Below are 21,592 nucleotides of genomic sequence, written 5' to 3'. Positions count from 1 at the left end.
GGCTCAGTAGTTGTGGCACACGGCCTTAGTTGCTCGGCAGCATGTGGGATCTTCCCGGACCAGGGCTCAAACCCATGTCCCTGCACTGGCAGGCGGATTCTTAACCACTGCACCACCAGGGCAGCCCTGGGGGAACAGTCTTGATTCCCGGGAGCATCTCAGGAGGCGGCAGAGCGTGTGGGGTGTGCTGTCCGTCCTCAGGAACAGGGGCTGGACAGCTGAGGAGGGAGAACAGAAAGGGGGCGGCCAGGGCTGTCTGCCCAGCAGCTTTTACACGCTGGCTTGGCTAAGCCAGTGTAGAATTCTTCTTTCAGAATCTACCTTGCATGTGGAAATAGAATTTAAAATACTAAAAACATACCACCTGTAATGAAGTTGGTTTCAGCTTCTGGGTAGAATGCAGCTAGCCGCTCTTGGAGTCTTGGCGGGGAGAGTTGTCAGGACTGATCCTGCAAGAGCTCACTTTTCTTAAATCAGTAATAGCTCCCGCCCACTTCCCGCCAACAATACCTGGCATTGTCGTTTTCTGTCTTTCTTTTTAACCATCCAGCTTTAATATACAAAGATACAAGGACTTTTCTGTATCTTATCTAACTTTACTAGCCAGGATGCAGATAGCTTTTCACACTGGGTATTTTGCCAACAAACAACTAGATTACCTGAGACCCTTAGATCTGAACTCATTAAAAAAAAAAACCAAAAACCTTCCCCCGCGTTCCCACTTGATGCGAACGGTGCCGAGTCTGGATTGGAGTCTCCTGGGAACCCAAACCTCAGTATTTAATGAAAGTGACTCTTTCAGGGTGGCACCAAGCATCATGAAAAGCTTGATGGATCACAGCGTTCCTGAGGTTTAGAAGTCACGGCGCCGTGGGAACTTCACTGAAGTTCTCCCGTTCACGTCTCCGGCAACTTACCTGTGTATTGTGCACATGAAGCTTTCTAGGAGCCAGCAAGCATATGCTGCATGAGGGCCTTCCTGTCTTACAGTAGGCCTGGGAATCTTACTGTGTGATCTGATATCTTGTTCAGACTTCAAGATAGTTGTAGCCTTATCCTGATTTTACAGTGGAAAGACTTACTTTCATAGACTAGTGTCTTTACTGGAAACCAGATGCTTTTACACCCGTGTCATTAGGATGACTGATAGAGGCTCCGCTTTGTTGGAGCCAGTCACCTTCAGTCCTGGGTATCAGGTAGTGCTGTTCATATCACTTTAGTTCTATGGTATAGGTGCATTTTTACTGTTACCATAGTACATTTAGAATGATTACTTTTTTCTTTCAGTTCTGTTTGTATAAAACACCGATTAAGTAACACTGGTTTCATTCCGTGTAAGCATTATTATACAGTGTATGTAGGCTGCAAGAGACTGTATTGACTATCATTACATTTTAACTACCTTTACTTAATATGCTTGGACTGTCGCCTTAACAAACAATGTTAAGCATCTAGAATAAAAGCCAAACTATTGCTGCCTTTCTAAAACCCCAAATGCAGTTCTCTGTTAAATTGAAACGGACACTAGCCAGAGCAGTGTAACGGTACATACAGCTGCTCAGTTGCATTTGAGATTTTCTAGTCCTTGTGTAATGGAAACTTTTCCTCTAAAAGTTACTGGTATCACTTTCTGAGAAATGAATCATTATATATTTAATGTAAAAATTCTTGTACTAAATAGGATAAACTTTGACTTCTTTTTCATGTGTAGATTAAGTGGGATAATACCTGGTTTTGGCACTTACATGTAACCTAGCTGCTTTGGGATGTCTTAGAATGCTATCCTGTTAATTTGTTCCATTTCCTGACCCCTCCCTGCAAACAGAATGACAGTGATACGTCATCCTGATTTGTTTTTCCTTCTCTTTGGTTTATGCCTATTCTATTTTAATTAAAAATGTATAAATAAAGTTAGATTTTTAGTCTGTCTGTTATTGCATCATTGGAAACATGAGTCCTGTGGGAGAGAGTCATCTCCCAGAGCGGCCGACGCCCGGGGGCCTGAGTGTCGGGAGAAGCGCTTCCAGCCGGGAAGCCCAGACACTAAGGCTGAGCCGCAGGACCTCACCGAGCCTATTGATTCCCCGGAGGCACCCAGGCCGAGTCACATTAACATTCACGATACACCAGGGTTTTTCAACAGTGTAGAAAATCTTACATCGCATCCTTTCTGTGGTTCAGAGGTCGTCAGTGCTGCTGCTTCACAGCTTACCTCCTGTGAAATTCAGAAAAGCCACGCAAGGCACGTTTCTCAGTTTGACTCTCCCTCGTTCTCTGGACTTCAGTCTGAAGACAGTTCCAGAAGCACAGGATGATGGTCACGATGCTCGGTATGGTTTTCTAGAAGGATCAGTACTCGAAGGACCCAGTACTTTGTTAATAAATCATTTAAATGAGAAAATGGAAACTGCTTTCATTACAGAAAAATATTTTTAATGTCTTAGAAAAGATGAGCATTTAATAGCTATAACAAAATGAACCGTTCCCATACACAGTAAACTGTTACAGGAACTGCTAATCCTTGCCCAGGTTCTTAGAATCTGGGGCCAGTCGGTTATAGAAAGCAACCACTGCATGGAAACACACATCCCAAAACCCAATGGGCAGCAATTGTGTCGATGAGGAAGACATAATAGAGTGACCCGGCAGCAGAGAATACTCACATTTTCTTGGGAAGTTTCTCCACCTGGTTTAGTATCTCTTAGCTGCGCTCTTTGCCACCCAAACTTGTCTTCTGACCATCGTCATCCTGGGATGACCGCCTGCCTTACAAATGTTAATGTTCTTCTCCCCAAGTACTGCCACATCTTCATCTGCCTTAGAGGATGACAACTAATGGCTTTCAGTGAAGTCACCATGATTTAGAAAGTTTAAAACCACAAATTTCTCATGTGGTAAGACTTCTAATTACTGTAATTGCACATTCACCAGTTCACTTAAAAGTTTGGTTTAAAAATGCATTACACAGAGTGCAATAATATTCGAGGGAAAGGCACTTAACACTGCAATTTCCAGAACATAATCTGTCTGTCTGCCCCTCCCGTGATGACACGGCTGCACTGTTCGTTCATCCACATACACGTCACGGCACCTGCGGGAAGAGGTGTGTGCTCAGGGGGTGAGCGGACCAGGAGGTGCCACGTGGTCTCGTCCTGTAACGCAGTCTTTGCGGGAACTCAGAATAACTACTCAGTACAAGGAACTAGGGGGGAATAAGAAACTATTTGAAGGTAAACCTAAAGCAACTGGAAATTGCAGAACAGAATACAAATATTATATACACCTGTGACAAAAGTCAGGCAGCAGATGAGGAAGCAGGGAATTGGTGTGAGTTTGCCAGTTTACTTCCATTTCTATCAGGAGTGAAAATGTTATTTAAAGCTCGTGAGCTGGGGAAGAAAGGCACAGACAAGTCACTTTAATGTATAATGTTACGAAGAAATAACCACACACAACAGTGACAGAGGGAAGAGAGTGAAGGTGGGCAGTCAGTAGATACTTAGAACTATAGCCATTACAAGAATTAACCATAATCCTCCAAGTGCTCGAGAGGAGAGGAAGACGTGCAAATGTAAGCAGAGTGAGAAACCAACGGGCACAGCGAGGACGAACGCAGCAGCGCACCCTTCAGTAACATGAGACACCTCCAGAAACCCAGCTGCAGAGCCCTCCCAGGAGGAGGCTGGGAGGGGGGTCTGTGGGAGGAAGCCTTCGTTTCCACTGTAATTCATTACTTTTGTACTGTTTCCATTACTTTTGTATTGTTTCTTTCTACCGTGTGCATGTATTAAAAGCACATACAGCTTTTACTTGGCTTTTAATTCTCCATGTGGAAGTTAAAAACTTCCATTCTGGAGTCGAATGTCTCTCAACCCAAGAGATGCAGATGGCCTGGCCAGCCAGGATCTGGAGGGGAACGTCCCCTGCACAGAGGACACACGGGGAGTTTTCTGCTTGAGAAGGGCATGTCCGCTGGTGGGAAAAGCAGGTTTGGTGGAGGCAGGTCAGCGGCAGACAGCTTACCTGTGTGGCCCTGGATTCTCTCCCTGATCTTCCCCCCGAGGAGGTCCCAGACAAGCAGCTCACCGGACTGACTCCCGGATAAAACAGAATTTCCGTCCCAGAGAAAGCACCTGCAAGAAGGATTCAGAAATCATCCTTTCATCGTTGGTCATGAAGGAAGGGCCAAAGCAGGCCCTGCGCCGTGATCGTGAGCCTGTCCATAAATGTCTTCACCACGAGTAACTCGAGAAAGTGCACCTCTGGGGCTCGTCCGAAGTCATAGAAGAGATGAGCATTCCCGTCTGCACATCGACGACATTCAGACAGCCGTCTTCTCCTGCGCTGAGGACGTGGCGACTGTCTGTAACACAAGGCGGAACGTGGATACGGGTTACAGCTGCAGAAGTGTGGTTTAGATTAATCTGAGATTTTACTTCTGAATCCAGGGGCCAAATGTTCGCTTGAGCTACAGCTACTTGTTGTATTGAACCAATGATGACTAGCCTCTCCCTGAGATGCTTCTGTTTTTAAGACACTGGGCTGATGACCCTTTGGTGTGAATTCATTTACACCTTATAAATTAATTTCTCCAGTGAAGTGAGGAACTAAGAACAGTACCTGATACTGCTTTTCTAATAGATACAAATACCACATATACCGTATTTTACCACGAAGCAGCCTTACCCATAGGCAAAACCTCTTTTATCAGCAAACAGTGCTTTTCTTTTTATATTCTTACTGTATATTTCAAAATAATAATTCCAGTTCCCCTGGTGTTATCCGTATTGAAAAGGCTAATAGTACCTGGGCTGAAAGCAGTGTCACATACAGTCCCTGAGTGACATGGAATCTGGTGCAATATGGTAGCTGCAGTGAGGTCCCAGATAGTCACTGTGCCTTCTTTGGTGCCTGAAACCAGCAGTGTGCTTGCAGCGCTTAAACTGATTGTATCGACCTAGAGAAGAAAACAGACGGTGCTCCATGTAGAATCATGGTCGTTCAGCTGTGTTTCCCCGGCCCATTCTTTCAACACCACCTACTGAGTGATACTTCATTTAAAAGTGAAATTCTTCATATGCCAGCGAATACAATGAAGTATTGCTGGGGTAAATGTAACACTGTTTTAAAAAGAGCTTAAAATTGACAGTCTCAGAATGATAACTCCATGAGTAATAAGCGGTAGCAGGATGCCAGACTGCCCGAAGCACAGCGGCTCCACGACCACCTGGGGGAGGTAGGCATCTCTCAGGGTTATGCTCGCGTGCCCTTCTTGAACTACATAGTAAATCACAGGTCTCAACCCCAGTCAGTCTGCTGACCATGCAGATTAGGCACCAGTTTACACCCTCAGAGGAAAGGCAGTACCGCAGGCCAGGGCAGGAGATGCAGCCGTGACCTCGTGGAGACGGAGCGAGGGAAGAGGACGCGGTGACAGCCTTGTCCTGCGCCCGCTGCACGCACCATGCAGATAGGTCGGTGTCCTCACCCTAGACAGAGGCCCCCTTTCCACCCTTGGTGTCAGAAAACATCTCTAGTTGCCCAGATAGTGTGAGGATACCCAGGTATTCAACGTCGTGCTCAGACACTGGTCTTTTGGAAGTCTAGCTGGACGGTAGCTAATTCTCAAAGAAACAGCAAACTGGAGAAAAAAAGACTGGGAAGCCCAAAGAGTCAGCTCCAAGAAAAGAGCTGAGAGTTTGCCTGTGCTCTCCTCCGATGAGCAAAATAAGCAAAGCAAAAGATCGTAAACACACAGGTGAAGCCAAGAACCTCCACCACCCCGGACGGTTCAGCTGGGCTCCCGTGCAGCTCTGTTGCCGGTACTCACGCTGACGTCGTGCTCCAGCTCAGCCAGCAGGTCAAACTGGTGTCTCCAGGAGCCTGGCATCTCTGCAGGAACCCCGGACCACACCTAGGACGGGACACATTGCAGAAGGTAGTTGCAAACACTTACTATAAAAGCATTTCTAACACGTGCAGGAAAAACTCTCCTGACTGACCAACTCCCCAGCTGCCAACAAAATGAAGTGTCGTGAGGCCTGGTCCCTCTGCCACATGCCTGAGCTTTTATTCCCGCCACCACGTGCTTCCCGAGAGTCCGCTGTACCCGTGTCTGCTTCCATCTCTTGCACTTGCTGCTGTGACTTAAGTATTGTGTGAACTAAAGAAATCAGAGTGTGGAAGTGTTGTGTCTATTAAGGTTTTGAGAAAACTCAAAAAGGCAAGGCACCAAAAAAATTTACTGAAATCACACGTAGGCAAGAAAACTTAACCTACAAGAATACCCCTCAGGGGCGGGGGCACAGAAATGATGAAAACCTCTTGAAGGAATTCTGATGGTTTTAGGTTCTTGCTTTCTGTTTACATAAATGCAAATTGGAAAGCAGAGATGATGAATACTGCTGTGGTTTATGCAATAAAGTTGTGCAGCATTCCGAAGAAAAGGCCAAGTATGGTCCTACGTCAATAACGGTGAAGGAATGTGTGTTTCTGTGTCTGACTTTAAATACAATGTCTTGCCTTTCAGTGATTCTCCACTTTAACTTGATATTTACTGATCAACTGCTAGTTCCACAGCTGCGTGAGGTAAGAGGGGCTGCTGTACGTTTCCCTCCAAGTCCGCTGTCTAATGCACCACCCAACCCCCAGTGGGACACACAGGACAAACTCAGGAAGACGTCCTCTTATATTAAGACGTGCACACACTAAACAGAGGCAATAACCTTCCACATCCTTATATATCACTCACACTTTGTGAAAAAGTGACTGAACACACCAACAGCAGGGAGCTGAATGGCTTATAATATTTGTATTATCCAAACATTTTAATTTAGAAATTGTATATAAACCTTTACAGTAGAGTCCCACGACGCAGAATACAGCCTGTTGTCATGCCAACAGATCTTACTAACGGCATCATCGTGTCCCATTAATGTGTCCTGGCGTCTTCCAAATGCAATGGAGTAAAAATAGCTAACATAAAAGATAATGAGAACTATTAAGACAGCATTCCAGCTTAATGTTAAGACTCTTAAATACATTTTCAAGAAACTTTAGATCATTTAATTCTATACTTATTAAGGCCCACTGGAATTACAAATTACTTGTTACCAAGTACTCAAAATGTGAATTTAAAACTAGAAATTTCCAGGTCTGGCTCATCTGTGTTTTCACCTCAATTTAAAAACTTAGAGAAAAATAGAGTCCAACTAGAGAAATTAGTAGATTCAGATGATCACATCCAAATCCAGCTGTCCTCATCTGTCCCTTTTGAAAACAGCGGGAGATCCGCCCTCTCCTGCTTCACGTGCACACAGGGAGCTGCACTGCGTGTGGAACTGCGAAGGGGCCCGCACAGATACATACACGTTGTTATCCCACGAAGAGCTTACGACGGTGGCATCTCCTGGTAAAAGTAAACACGATGATAAAGCCTGAAATACAAATGATCCGACGTTAGTAATTTACAAAAATTAGTGAATCCTTAATGGGGTAAAACTGTCTTACAAGTTCCCCCCAAAATTAATGCTCAAATTCCGTTTATGTTGGCCTTCCTCATATTCATGAAGTTTCTTTTCATCTGGCTAATTCCAGATGCCTAGTTTCTTCCCAAATGTAGAAAAGTCAAAGGGTGTTGAGTGCATGAGGACCTAGCCTGACGGTCCTCACTGCCCTGGGCTGAGGGACCCCTACTTACATCAGAATGAGTCGTGAGGGGTGCAGGTGGGGACTGTCCTCAAGAATCCAAACACTGGCTCTGGGTTACAGACTCAGGTGGGGAAGGAAAGCTTCCAAAAGTCTTTAGGGAATTCCAAAATCTTTCAGATGCTTTACATTAACAATAAAATGTATTTTTTCAGAAGAACTGATTTTCTAGTATTAGGTATCCTATCAACTCAGAAATGCATTAAGTTATGTAAGCAGCACATAGACATTTAGTCTGGCAGTTCCAAAAAAGGCAAGATTTACTAAGAAGAATTCTACTTTTTCGGTTACAAATAAAACCACAATAACGTGAGAAAGAGGCAATCTGAAAAAATTTCTAATTTAATTTAGAAGGAATCTATCTAAGGCATTCTGAACAGAAATAAACCGGATTGTTTGGGAAGAAACAAACTGTCATATATGCGTGTATATAAAACAAACTGCTACATGAAATGCCACCATAACACTGATGTAAAATTAAAATGAACTCACCATATTTGAAAATGATATACTTCTTTGTAGCATCTTGGATTCTTTGGAAAACATTTTCAAGGTGGAATCTAATTTAATAATGACAAAGCAAACATATAAGAAGGATTTCCTGACCCTTACAGATGACCAGCACACGCAGAGGTAACAGGCGAGGCGACCGAGGGCCATGTCCCCGACGAGGACGCTACGGTCTGTGGAATTCTATGATCTGCGGCTCCACAACAAGGAGGTCAACTCAGAGCCATGGCTGAAGGCAGAACTAAGCCTAATGACTGACACAAGCTAAAGAGGAAGAAAAGAGCAATTTTAATATTAAAGAAAAAGAGATTTGGGCAATGTAAGTTTTTCTTTTTCACATAGCCCAATTATGGTGTGATATCCTTGTGGTGCATGACCATTTACGGAAGAGAAGCACTAACTTTCTAAATAATAATAAACTAGGGATTACAATGTCCAAGCTCTTAATTTCCTTGCCTGACAGAAGCTTCTAGAAGTGCATCAAGGTAAACCTCTTAAACGACAAGAGTGCAAATTACAATGTGCTCCAAACATCCCATATTTGCAATATGTAACATTACATTTCCTAATTTGAAAACATACAGCATGATAAATAAAAGGTCAGATGAGCTTTAAATAATGTCTTCTGTATAGTAAAATCTAATATTTCCACCTAATTTTTGCCAACACCAACACGCAGACGTGCACTGGGGTGTCCTACAGAAAACGGTCAGCCAGCCTGGTGTGTAAAGCTGCTTTTCTCAAAATCAGAGGTTCCCTCTCGTACTAGAGGTAATCACGTCAGAGGCCGCTGAGAGCTGGTCCCCCAGGTGATGGGGTCACCCGTGGGGTCGCCCATAAGCCTGGACACACACTGCACCTCTGAGGAAGAACCGTACTATGGGGTGATCAGCAGGGTGTACGTAAGTCAGTGATGCAGGTGTAGATAAAAATGCATATAGATCAGTAAACATGAGTTATTAACAGTGAAGAAACAAACAGAAAAAAAACCCAAAAGCTTTTGACTGAAAAGAACCCCCCCATGCCCCCTTATTTGGCAAGTTCACAAAGAAGTGCTAGACTTAATAAGCCTCAGAGGGTTAAAAAGCCCTGATGCTCGTAAAACTCACGGTTTACAAGGTCAGACCAGTACAGGGAACTGAGGGATTTAACAAACCGTGACAGACAAATCCAGCCAAGAATGCTGGCTTTGCTAAAAGGTCAGGGTCTCATCTCGGGCGGTAACACTGGCGGGAACCCTGGCAAAGCGCGACCGCTCCCTCATGTCGCAGCATCATCGTCTTGGGGACCCTGGAGCGGCCCCGTGTGTACGCTGCACGCGAACCTACTTTGGTCCACAGTGGGATCATTTTCTGTGCTTTGTGGAAAACTCTTGTTTTACGAAATCTGAGATCATATTTGAAAGAGAAAGGAAGGACGCTATGGATGTGAAGCCAATATCCCAGAATCTGAGAGCAGTAACTGATTTACCCGGAACTGTGTAGTTGGACAGCACCTTTCCTTAACTTAATGGATGAGAAAGAATTTCCTATGATGACGACCAAAGCGCCAGTAGCCAGCCGCTCACAGCCAGGTACGAACTCTGTCCAAACCAGGTGTCGTAAAGCCCAAGCAGGGCAGCTAAGCTACTCACTTCTCATCTCTGCTGCCCCCAGCGCGCCTGTCAGCACGCTTCAAACAGGACGGGGACGAGAGAAACAATGACTTACGGTGTAGACGGCCAGGAAAGGCAGCGCTATGGCTGCCAGCAGAGGCTTGACGCTTAGCCCTTTTGTAGGATCAAAACAGTGACGTTCCAGTGTGTCATCAAGCTATAGTTACAAGTCCTATCAACCAGCCACTGCAGGGCTTCTGCGTGATTTTGATAACGTATAAAATGTATAAGACATTAACAATGCGTGAATTAGATTTCGAGCTAAATCCTCCAGTCAACACCCAGAAGCACACACCGAGTGACGAACGTGAAAAGCTGACAGCACGTGTGCCCTGTGCCGGCGACGCCCCGTGGGTGGCTCGGCCCTCAGGGCGGGAAAGGTCCCAGCGCACGCTCTTGCCGCCCCAAATTCTGGGAAACCTTACCAGCAACAGAGAGGCATTTTTCATTATTGTTTTTGGCGAATCACAGTGGAATGTTAGGCAATACACCACGAACTAACTGCTCAAAATTTATTTCACGTGGAGGCGGCACATGAAGGTACAGTCCTGCACTGAGTCAGGAAACTTGGACATTTATGATTTCAGGTAACCCCCCTTTCAGGTAGGAAAACCTACCTTGTGAGGTTGTGAAGACAGACGACCCACTGTGAGAGACTGCTATTCCAGTGACTGCCCTGTTGGAAAACAAGGTTTCATAAATTACCATCAACCACGTGCTAGGACACCGGTCTCCTTCAAGGCCTTGATTTAATTTAATTCAGCCCAAGTTTCTGCCATCGTTTTCATCACAACTCGTTCTGCTGGACCTGTGCCACCTTCCACCAGGCGTTAGCAAGTCATGGCTCGGCAACTCCTAATTCTGTCCTGGCAACGCCTGCGGCCAGAAAACACCCCGACCCTTAGCTCCCGGGCCGCCCTGTGCGAAGGCCGCCCCACATCTGCCCCCTGGATAACCAGTAACGCTAGGTGACCGCCCCCCAAACCACTGATGCCCCCGAGCAGTCACTGCACTCGCTTCATGACTTAGCATCTGGTCCTGAGACAGGCTGGGACCGGGGACCCTTTGCCGCAGTGCCTGCACCTGGACAAACGTCTCCTCCAGCAACAGATACAGAGAAACCATGAAACTATAAGGGACTGAAAATAACTGCGTGCATGTGCAGCTGGGGCAAATTATGGGCAGCAAGATACAAAAAGACCAAAACACCCAAATGCCACTTCTGAAGAGCACTGCCCGTGCCCCCTGCACTCAGCACCATCCAAGGGGTGGGCACGCCACCTAAGCCCCACCTCCGGCCTACCCCTGGACACACCCCACCCTAACCCCAAAGAGGGACCCAGCTCGCCACTGCCTCGTGGGCCCAGCAAGGGAACCTGCTGTTTGTTCTCACTCCCCTCCCCGCCGCGGCAGCAGGAGCCCCAGTAAAGCCTTGCCTGAATCTCCTGTCTGGCCTCTTATCAATTTCTAATGATTAAGGAGGCCAAGGACCCTGATTGGTATCAGTCCCGGCATGTCCTCTTAAAGGTTCACTCATGTCTTCACTGCCTCGGGTGACAAGGCCCCTTTCTACGTGCCGTTTAGAGAAGGTGACAAAGGAAAGCTGTTGTTGTAACGAATAAGGTGGGACTGTGGGTTGCTTTGCAGGAGGCTGTGCTCTGATTTGGAGCCATCGATCGGAAGGGGACCGGCCCGTTCCGTTCCACCCATGGCCAAGTGTACGTAATATCAAACGTCAGACAGGACGTCGGTGGCCCTGGAGCAGAACAGTGGGCCTCGTCCCTGGCCCTGAGTTTTCTTTTCTGGAACAGGATGGGTCAGCAAGGTCAGTGCTTCCCCAGCCTTCCCACCAAAGTCCATCACCGTCCCTGCAGACAGGGGACCAGGGACCTCATGACCCCCCTAGGGCCAACAGCAAGCCTGATTTGGGGGAAGAAAAGGTTAGTTTGTTTTTTTCATAGATCTTTATTAGAGTATAATTGCTTCACAATACTGTGTTAGTTTCTGTTGCACAACAAAGCGAATCAGCCATATATATACATATATCCCCATATCCCCTCCCTCTTACGTCTCCCTCCCACCCTCCCTATCCCACCCCTCTAGGTCATCACAAAGCACCGAGCTCATCTCCCTGTGCTATGCGGCTGCTTCCCACCAGCCAACTATTTTACATTCGGTAGTGTATATACATCGATGCTACTCTCACTTCACCCCAGCTTTGCCCTCCCACCCCATGCCCTCAACTCCATTCTCTACGTCTGTGTCTTTATTCCTGCCCTGCAACTAGGTTCATCAGAACCTTTTTTTTTTTTTTTTTTAGATTCCATATATATGTGTTAGCATACAGTATTTGTTTTTCTCTTTCTGACTTACTTCACTCTGTATGACAGAGTCTAGGTCCATCCACCTCACTACAAATAACTCAATTTTGTTTCTTTTTATGGCTGAGTAATATTCCATTGTATATATGTGTCACATCTTCTTTATCCATTCATCTGTCGATGGACACTTAGGTTGCTTCCATGTGCCGGCTATCGTAAACAGTGCTGCAATGAACTTTGCAATGTTCTCTGTGTGTGTGTATACACACACATTTGTTACCATGTTTTAAAAAAGATACATTTTCCCTGACAATATCAGTAAATGCAACACGTGGGTAAGACATATCCTGTTCCTCCCGAACGTTCCCACCATCAAGGACTGGAGGGGCCGTGTACTTCTCTGAGAGGCACACAGCTGCCTGCTGTCTGCAGACCCCATCCCGTGCTCTAGAGTGACCAACAGCAGAAATGACACACATCCATTTTGTGCCAAGCTTTCCCGTGCCACACTGACCCCTGGTGGCTGATCACTACTATGGACGGTTTAGGGGGATAAAAACCAATCAAGACCCCCAGGCCAAGACCCCGGCATGTGCGCAGCCGTGGCCGAGACGCTCTTACTCTTTGTGGATTTTGTGCTGCTCGTGGAGCTGCAGTCGCGTGATGTTACTCCAGGCCAGCGTTCTGCTTTCTTCCGTCAGGTCTTCAAAAGACTCTTCACCTGGAGAGACTACGTTAAATTGCGGCTCAGTCAGTCAGCTAAATTTCTAACCAGTGTCGGAGACGACAAGCATCAGAGGCACAAGATTTTCTATTAAAATCAAATAACCAAGAAAGCAAAACGCGCACTGAAACAGAACTGCTTCGAAAGGTACTTGTTAGATAGCTCCATGTTAGTCAAGGGGAAGGATGAGGTGCACAATCGAAATAAAATAACAATCATTTGGAGAAAGATTAAAAAGTATCTTTGAATACTGTGGGTCTTTGTATACTTTTATAAACGTTTGCAGAGTTTTCACTCCGCCCCTAAATTGGGAACTTCAGGAAATATGACACTGAGTAACCATTTCCTTGTCAGCAATCTCTGTAAAAACCTGACAGCTCCCTAAGAACACTGCCATTTGCTTCTGGTTTCCAGACAGAGGAAGAAGAGATGAAACCAGTTACTATCGTGCTCCTGGACAGGACTAGCTAAGCAGTCCCTTCACTTCTGTTTTAAGAAAGGCGGGAACAATTTCCCTTTTAAGACAGTCCTCGTGGATGGGGCTGGTGACTAAGCAGAGCACGGGTTTAAGGGCATCACGAGGTCATCTGCAGTCTTCATGACTTAACCGGAGGGGCTTTATCTCCAGAGAAGCGCTGCCGCCAGCCCTGGGCCGCCTGACTGTGAGGAGCCCCGCTGTGTGGCCCGAGAAGCCTGGACGCTCCTGGGACAGAGCGCAGGACGGGAGAACATGAGAAACCAAGCGACTCTGCTCCCGAGGTTCCGTACTGTGTCAGACTCCTGGGAGCCTGGGGGTCTGAGGCTGTCGTATGTGAAGTGTAAAACGTGGGCAACTGGATGAAGGGAGCATCTTCTCCTCCCTTTCCAAATACCAGACGTGAGAACAGAGTCAAGTTCATTTTAGCACCTGGCATAGACGCTCTGTAAATGTCTGTCAAATGACTGAATAAGAAAACAGAATCAAATGAAGAAAACAGAGCACCCCGAATTCAAGATGTGTGTGTCGGGGTGGAAGAGGAGAGTCACGACGCTGGAAGTCATTCCTGGGAAAGAGCAGGAACGAGCAGGGCTACAGCAGTCACGGCCAGGGCGGATCAACAAGAACACAAGAATGGCTAAGAACCAAACAACAGCTGGGCAAACCTCAGAAAAGAAAGCACATAACAACAACAATGAAAAATACTGCCAAGTCTCATTAAATTACCAGAAAGTAAAAGTGATTTCATTTCCTTTAAGGTCAAAAGTTAAACAAAACAACAAAAAAACAACAAAACAACAAACAAAAAAACAGAAAAGATTTGCTTGTTTGCAGGAGAAATGCAGTGAGAGACAGTAAAACAGATCCTCTCTAAGCTGCCCAGGGTTCATGATTGGTCTTCTCTCCAGAATCCTCAGAAACGTCTTAATCAGAAAAGAGAAACAGAAGGTGCTCACATGGTTTATTCTCTTTTCAAAATTTACCTGGAGAATCTGCCATGGAAGCATTGTAACTGGAGGGCTGGAACAAGCTTTTAAACTTTGGGGTGATCCTTCGAGGATGCGGTGTCACGAAGAGCTGCTTTGGCGTCTGCCCGAACTCCAGGATCTGGGTGAGCATGGCTACCTTCTCGTCAGGATCCTCAATGCTTTAGGACAGAATACAAACCATGTGGTGACCTCCAGGCGCAAGCTCCCTGATCTGTAGCACTTGAAATTTGTGCATTCAACAGGAGAGAGATGAACCCTCAAACAGCAACAGACACTACGGCTGGGACTGTCTAGACCGTAACACACCTTTTATTTCTGAGACTCAGTAATTTACATAGTGGTGAAAGCAAGCTGTAATTCACTGTAACATTTCCATACCTTAATATCATCAAATAACTGCACTAATCATTTAGACAAAGAGGTCATCTGTACTCAAGTAGAAACTCCTTACTGACATATAAATACCTGTTCAAGTCGACGCCTCCTTCGTAGGTCAGGGGATGAAACACTGAAAAAAAGAAATGTAAAACACTATTGAAAGATGTACTGTTTTGTTATAATATACACTCTGTTTATTTAAAAAACTCAACAACTTTAAACGTTTATTCAAAGAAACTGATTTTCACTTTGCGAAACAGTCTAATAATATCCAGCTTGGGTCAACATCAAGCTGAACTATCATCTGTTCTGAGCAGCGATGTGACCGGCGGTGAGACGGTCTGCCACCTCAGTACCTCCCGGTCAGCGTGCCTCTGCCCGGGGAGCACAGAGCACCCTGTGCGGCGTGTGAGCGGTCAGGCCCACACCCATCCCCGTCGCCAGCACCGACAAGCCCGGCGGAGGAAGAACGGGCCCCGGAGAGGAGAGGGCTACCGCGGGCTTCTCTCCACTCAGCCACAAAGACACTCTGGGGCCTTCGTGGGAACCAAGGCCACTGTTCCATCCTACTCCGACTGAGCTTTAGTAAAAGTGATGGAATGGGATGGAGAGTACATGCTAAAATTAGAAGACTCTAGCAAAAGACCTCTTGGGACCATGGCGAAGCGGGTATTTTTAGACAAAAGCACTTTCTCCCCCGCCTTTTATTCAGTATCTAATCGGGGGTCGCTGAGCCAGGAGGCCGTCTGCTGAGACAGGATGTTTCTGCTAAGGAAATAAGCTGCTCTGAGCTCAGTTTGGGGGTTGCTTTTGTTTCCATCAAATGCTAAATGGAGTTTCAGTGACTGTTACACACCATTGTGGGCTCCAACAGCATCCCTCCCCTTCTGCTTGTAGCCAAACACGAGATCGATCCACTCGTGAAGGTGCTCTGACACGTAATCGCTTTCCAGGGCGTCTCTGCTCTTCTGGAGAAAGTCCTCGGGACCTAGCAGGTTAGACTCGATCAAAACACCCCAAGTCGCCACTTTACTTTCTCCCATTCCTTTCATCTATCCATATGCAGACAGAGCTTCTGGGACAGGCAAGAGGGACATATTTCTTAATGAGTCTCCCCCCAATCATATAAAATATAAATTTTGGGGGTGGCTGGAGAGGCGAAAACCATTTTTACGACACTTAGCTCTCTCGAATGCATAATAATGGTTTTACATCATAGACTCATAGAATACTTCGAATTTGGAATAAGACTTTACCATCTCATTTAGATAGAGGATTATACTGTTATTTTGAAAAATCTAAGCAACTAAATAATAATACTGCAATTGCATGACTAAGTAGAGAATTTCTATAATTCAATACTTCCAAGGTGGTACTCACTCCGTGCCCAAGGGGGAAGTTCTACGTCATCAACCATCTGCCCTCCTTGTCTCTTTCCCAAATCCAGCTTCAGACTATTGACTAAAAAGCTGACATCATCACCATAGAATTCCGGAATCAGCTGAAAGTTTCAGGGGAAGAAAAAAAAAAAAAAGAACAGTAACAAACATTTTTTAAAGCAGTTACAAACCACAAGTCCAGTGAATCATCGGCTTGGTAACTGCTTACCTCTTTAAAATCAGTTGCACCATCCAAACAGTTTTTCCAAGTTTCTGCAATACTAAATACGAAAAAAAAAATTCAACTGATTTTAAATCTAGGGTATGGAAACAGCAACAGCAGCACTTTCTAGGCTCCTGGGTGCTATTCTACACTTTACCTAAATTACATCATCTCTCTCATTAATTCATAATCCCCAATATTCACATGAGCTACCCCACCAGAGAACCTCATGTGAATACTGTGGATTCACAGAAGAGAAAACTCTGGGCCCACATAGGGAGTGAGCAAGGAGTCGGGATATTGACCCGGGGGGATGGCCCCAAGTCCAGGCCGGGGACCTCCCCCATACATGGCCTCATCGAAGGGCCACTCGGGGCAGGTGCTTAAACATGAAAAATCAGCAGTTATTTTAAGGGCTCATTTCGAAAAGGGATTATAAACACACATGTGCAGAGCTTAGAAAAAGATTGGAAAGACACAGACCAAAAGATGAACAATGAGTGTTATCTCAGTGTAGTCAGGTGCCACATGAAATTTATTTTCTTCTTCATATTCTGATTTTTTGGGGTAAGAAAAGATTACTTTTATAATAAAAAAAATATTTAAACACTCACAGGGATTGTATTCAATTCATAGCAAGATTATTTAGAATAATGAAATGTTGGAAACAGCCTAGGTGTCCAACCATAGAGAAATAGTTAAAATAGTTAAAATAAATTATGGCATATGTTAGGATGTGATACATTAATTAAAAAAAAAATCACCGTTTTGAAGAACATCCAATAATATGGGGAAAACTTCAAGATCTAACAAAAGCCTATAAAATACAAAAGGCAGGACAAAAAAACTGTATTTAAAATATGTTCTCCATCACTAATCATTAGAGAAATGCAAATCAAAACTACAATGAGGTATCACTTCACACCAGTCAGAATGGCCATCATCAAAATATCTATAAACAATAAATGCTGGAGAGGGTGTGGAGAAAAGGGAACCCTCTTGCACTGTTGGTGGGAATGTAAATTGATACAGCCACTATAGATAACAGTGTGGAGGTTCCTTAAAAAACTAAAAATAGAACTACCATACGACCCAGCAATCCCACTACTGGGCATATACCCTGAGAAAACCATAATTCAAAAAGAGTCATGTACCACAATGCTCACTGCAGCTCTATTTACAATAGCGAGGACATGGAAGCAACCTAAGTGTCCATCGACAGACGAATGGATAAAGAAGAAGTGGTACATATATACAATGGAATATTACTCAGCCATAAAAAGAAACGAAATGGAGGTATTTGTAGTGAGGTGGATGGACCTAGAGTCTGTCATACAGAGCGAAGTAAGTCAGAAAGAGAAAAACAAATACCGTATACTAACACATATATATGGAATCTTAAAAAAAAAAAAAATCGCTCTGAAGAACCTAGGGGCAGGACAGGAATAAAGACGCAGACGTAGAGAATGCACTTGAGGACATGGGCAGGGGGAAGGGTGCGCTGGGACGAAGTGAGAGAGCAGCATGGACATATATACACTACCAAATGTCAAATAGATAGCTAGTGGGAAGCAGCCGCATAGCACAGGGAGATCAGCTCGGTGCTTTGTGACCACCTAGAGGGGTGGGATGGGGAGGGTGGGAGAGAGACGCAAGAGGGAGGGGATATGGGGATATATGTATATGTATAGCTGATTCACTTTGTTATACAGCAGCAACTAACACACCATTGTAAAGCAATTATACTCCAATAAAGATGTTAAAATATATATATATATAAAATACACAATTGAACAAATATCAAAAAGAAAAAAAAGATGTTAAAAAATAAAATATGTTCTCACATTTACACACACACACGACTACACAAAGCTGGAGAGGAATAGATACAATTACTGTAGTGTTTTTTTTCATTTCCTTCCATTTTTGTTTATATCTGGTTTTTTTAAAATGAATACATTGTACATGCATAATGAGAAAGTTTAAAAAGTGGTAAGTGAGGCATTTATGCCAAACCTGTTGAACATTCTGTCTGCATTGTCGAATCTTCCGTTCTGCAGACACAGCATATACTCTGGTGCTAGAGGGGAAAAAAATCAGAGTTAAGCAAGATCACAGAACCACTGAAGAGTCCACTTGAAGTAACCTTTCCCTGGGAGTGACGGTGAGGAGTCTTACCAATCCTGACCAGATAAAACAGCACGTAGCCCGGGGAGGAGTAGTGGCTGCCGTACATGAACTTGGGCTCCGGCATCTCCTGGTAGCGTGTCTACAACACAGGGAGAAAAAGTCCTGCTGAGTGCTGGCTGTGAAGACAATAACCGACTCCAGTAGTAAAAGCCTAAGGAAATCATGGCCTGGACACATTCTAGCCCCTAATTTCTCTCCTAAAGAGGAAAAGGAGAAGATAAAAAAGAGGGGGGAAAATCTGAGTAAACACAGCATTCTTGCGACAAGTATCTTGGTTTTCTTGGCCTCATGGTAACAATGTCTGTCGGGGCAGGACTGAAAAGAAGAAATTTTATGCATCTCTTGTGCAGTTCACCAGAGAGCACCTTCGTGAAAATAAATGGGTAAACCTGTGATCGGCTCAGCTTCCTACTTCTTGAATTGTAAGCAAAAATGCAGATGGTGAGCAGTTGAATTCACAGGGGAAGGAAGGCAGCGGGCAGAGAGCAGAGGGAGAGAGAATACGCTCAGAAACTTCGGTCTCTCCAGGTATACTTCCCCTAAGTCTTGAAGAAACGAGTTTCAGGCACTATAAAAACACAGGGGAAGGGGGTTCAATCCCTGGTCAGGGAACTAAGATCCCACATGCTGTGTGGTGTGGCCACAAAGTAAATAAATAAATTTTAAAAAACCAACAAAAACAATCAAACAAACAAAACATATGCCAAGGCTCCCGGGTTGCTTAGACACCAGGAATTCCTGAGTCCACGTACCAGCAGCCTCTCCAGACGTTCCTTGTTGAGGGCCCCTACTGGCTTACTGAGATCCCGGAAGGTTCCTGGATTTGACAGATCTTTAAAAGAAAGAAATTTTTAGAAATTACTTAAAATAAATAAAGCAAACAAGCTTACACTTAATAACATTATCTCCCTGAACGAATTCACATGCACATTTATTTCCAAACAATAAATAGCTTTTTAAAAACTGAGACAGATCCATTAGAATTAATATTTCCGATGATTATTAATATAGCTGTAAAGGTTAGAATTTGAAGACCTACTGATAAAAAAACTATATTCCAAGTAAAACAGCAACGAAAAATAAATTTCAAAAGCCATTATTCTACCAAAATTTACTTTTTAAGTTTGAATTATAGTGAATATTATTTTTCTGTGATAATAGCATAATTTGAGAACTGGGGACCTGAATATTATCAGATAAATAAATTATATTCCTAGAAAATCTGTTACCTATTTCAACTACAAGGGTGCAATCAGTGAACTGTCAAAAGTAATGTAGTGTTCACAATATCTAATTTTAAGATATGACAAAATAAAATTACAGTACAATCACATTTTTGGTAAAATAACTTGAGAGAGAGAAAGAAGTATATATACCACAAAGTTAAAATGGTTCTCTCTCGGTAATGTAATTATTGATGAGTCTTATTTCCTTCTTTGAGTATTTCGGTACTTTCTAAGTGTTCTTTAATGAACGGCTATTACGTTTGGTAATCACATTTTTTAATGTGAATTGAAAAATAATATGGTAACCTGAGGCGCAATTTTCAAAGTGAAAACTTAAGTATTTGAAAACATAGTGCTTATTGGTAGCAGTGGTAACGCTGGCTGAAGATCCATGCATGTCTTCTGGGTATGGCTTTCAAGAAGTATGTGAGTAGTTTTTTTAAGAATCAAAAACAAATTCAGAGACAGTAGAGAAAACATATAGAACACACGTAATTCCCATGCCACCCATCCAGTATCGTGGCAGGGAGACGGGCCGTCCTGAGTGATGAAATCAAACGGGTTCTCCTCTGCTCACGAATCACAGCGTGGTTCTAGGAGGGAACGTGTTCTTTGCTCTGAAAGCCCGGCTCTGTGGCACGTACCCAGCTCGGAGCTGCTGTAGTCGGAGACGACCCAGGGGAACACGGGGTACTGGGAGAGGTCGTTGCAGCTGCGGTCGGCCAGCGTGTTGAGGTGCAGCAGGTACTGGTAGTTGGACAGGAGCCCGCGCTGCCACTGCAGCGTGTAGCCCTCGGCCGTGCGCTCCGCCACGTGGTGCTCTGGGGGGACAGGTGAGGACAGGCCCGGGTCACACTGAGCTCCACGTGTGCGGGCAACGGTCACTCAGCATGTGAAGGCGCTACAGAGGCTTTCAGTGTAGACCCTTCAACCCATCTTTGAAAAGTACATTTTACAAAAAGAAAACTAGGCTACAGTTTGTTTTCACCAAAGAGTTGTTCTGTCAAGTATGAATGAGCATCTCCAAGATCCAGGAGGGAAATTATTAAACGTATGATATAAAACATCTCATATCTACTAAATATATGATATAAAACATATCACACCTATGAAATATGATATAAAACAAATATGAAAGTATGGAGCAAATACATAAATATGACATGGTAATATATGTAACATTTACTATACTGATATATAGTCTACAATATGTACTAACAAAGAATCCTTCCAAACGTGCTCGAGTTTTAATGCCTTTAAGAAGCCATGACCATTTGTAAAAGCTCATTTCCTCCATGTCTTATGAAAAGTAAAACGAAACAATCTTTTAGTTTTCTTTCAGATCTGGAAGCGGGGTACTACGGCTAATTTGTCACTGACTACGTATTATTTATGCAAGTGAGGAATAAGGAAAAGAATAGAAACTGCTGAAGGAGAAAACAGGTATCTGTCAGATTTCTCAAACTAGAAGGACCAGAAGGACCCCCCAGAAATAACCTCAGGAAAGAAGGAAACACAGATGGTGTGGCACCAATGATAACGTTCCTGGAAAATGAGTCAACTGCTCTAGTTTGTTTAGAAAATCCTGCTTTCAGCTTGGTACTGGCTGCATCAAGCTTATCTAACTCATTTGCGGATTCAATATTTATTCTTATATACTTTGCCAAGTTTCTTCTCTAATCAGCTACCAGGAAAGGGCTTAAAAACTCGAAACAATTATCCTCTGATTTTCCACTCTCAGAACGTCTCAGAGAAAAGTCTGAACAATCTCAGGAATAAACTCAGAGAGAACAGATGCTTCACAGAAGCAGAC

At 44.3% G+C, this 21,592-nt stretch overlaps 2 protein-coding genes across 11 annotated transcripts in view; one reads left to right on the top strand and one right to left on the bottom strand.

The window, feature by feature from the left end:
* The window catches only part of SDCBP (syndecan binding protein), a 58,183-nt gene extending 56,256 nt beyond the window's left edge, over positions 1–1,927 (top strand). For all 7 annotated transcript variants that reach the window (XM_057531755.1, XM_057531754.1, XM_057531753.1 and 4 more), the window contains one exon: positions 803–1,927. In XM_057531755.1, coding sequence (XP_057387738.1) covers positions 803–857 — 55 coding nt within the window. In that variant the 3' untranslated portion in view covers positions 858–1,927. The remainder of the gene's footprint in view (positions 1–802) is intronic.
* Positions 1,928–2,025: 98 nt separating this feature from the next.
* Positions 2,026–21,592, bottom strand: part of NSMAF (neutral sphingomyelinase activation associated factor) — a 67,358-nt gene continuing 47,791 nt past the window's right edge. For 3 of the 4 annotated variants that reach the window (XM_057531749.1, XM_057531751.1, XM_057531752.1), the window contains 19 exons: positions 20,424–20,600; positions 19,306–19,385; positions 18,542–18,632; positions 18,380–18,443; positions 16,370–16,421; positions 16,142–16,262; positions 15,618–15,749; positions 14,849–14,891; positions 14,378–14,541; positions 12,814–12,922; positions 10,489–10,547; positions 8,200–8,267; positions 7,369–7,436; positions 6,852–6,975; positions 5,831–5,914; positions 4,807–4,957; positions 4,261–4,363; positions 4,024–4,133; positions 2,026–3,091 (listed from right to left, as the gene is read on the bottom strand). In XM_057531749.1, the coding sequence (XP_057387732.1) occupies positions 2,997–3,091; positions 4,024–4,133; positions 4,261–4,363; positions 4,807–4,957; positions 5,831–5,914; positions 6,852–6,975; positions 7,369–7,436; positions 8,200–8,267; positions 10,489–10,547; positions 12,814–12,922; positions 14,378–14,541; positions 14,849–14,891; positions 15,618–15,749; positions 16,142–16,262; positions 16,370–16,421; positions 18,380–18,443; positions 18,542–18,632; positions 19,306–19,385; positions 20,424–20,600 (1,895 nt within the window). In that variant the 3' untranslated portion in view covers positions 2,026–2,996. The remainder of the gene's footprint in view (positions 3,092–4,023; positions 4,134–4,260; positions 4,364–4,806; positions 4,958–5,830; positions 5,915–6,851; positions 6,976–7,368; positions 7,437–8,199; positions 8,268–10,488; positions 10,548–12,813; positions 12,923–14,377; positions 14,542–14,848; positions 14,892–15,617; positions 15,750–16,141; positions 16,263–16,369; positions 16,422–18,379; positions 18,444–18,541; positions 18,633–19,305; positions 19,386–20,423; positions 20,601–21,592) is intronic. The other variant, XM_057531750.1, reaches the window with a different exon arrangement.

Source organism: Balaenoptera acutorostrata, chromosome 17 (genome assembly GCF_949987535.1).
Source record: "Balaenoptera acutorostrata chromosome 17, mBalAcu1.1, whole genome shotgun sequence".
Classification (NCBI taxonomy): domain Eukaryota; kingdom Metazoa; phylum Chordata; class Mammalia; order Artiodactyla; family Balaenopteridae; genus Balaenoptera; species Balaenoptera acutorostrata.
The sequence above is the reverse complement of the archived record's forward strand: the minus strand, read 5'-3'. Positions and strand labels throughout refer to the sequence as shown.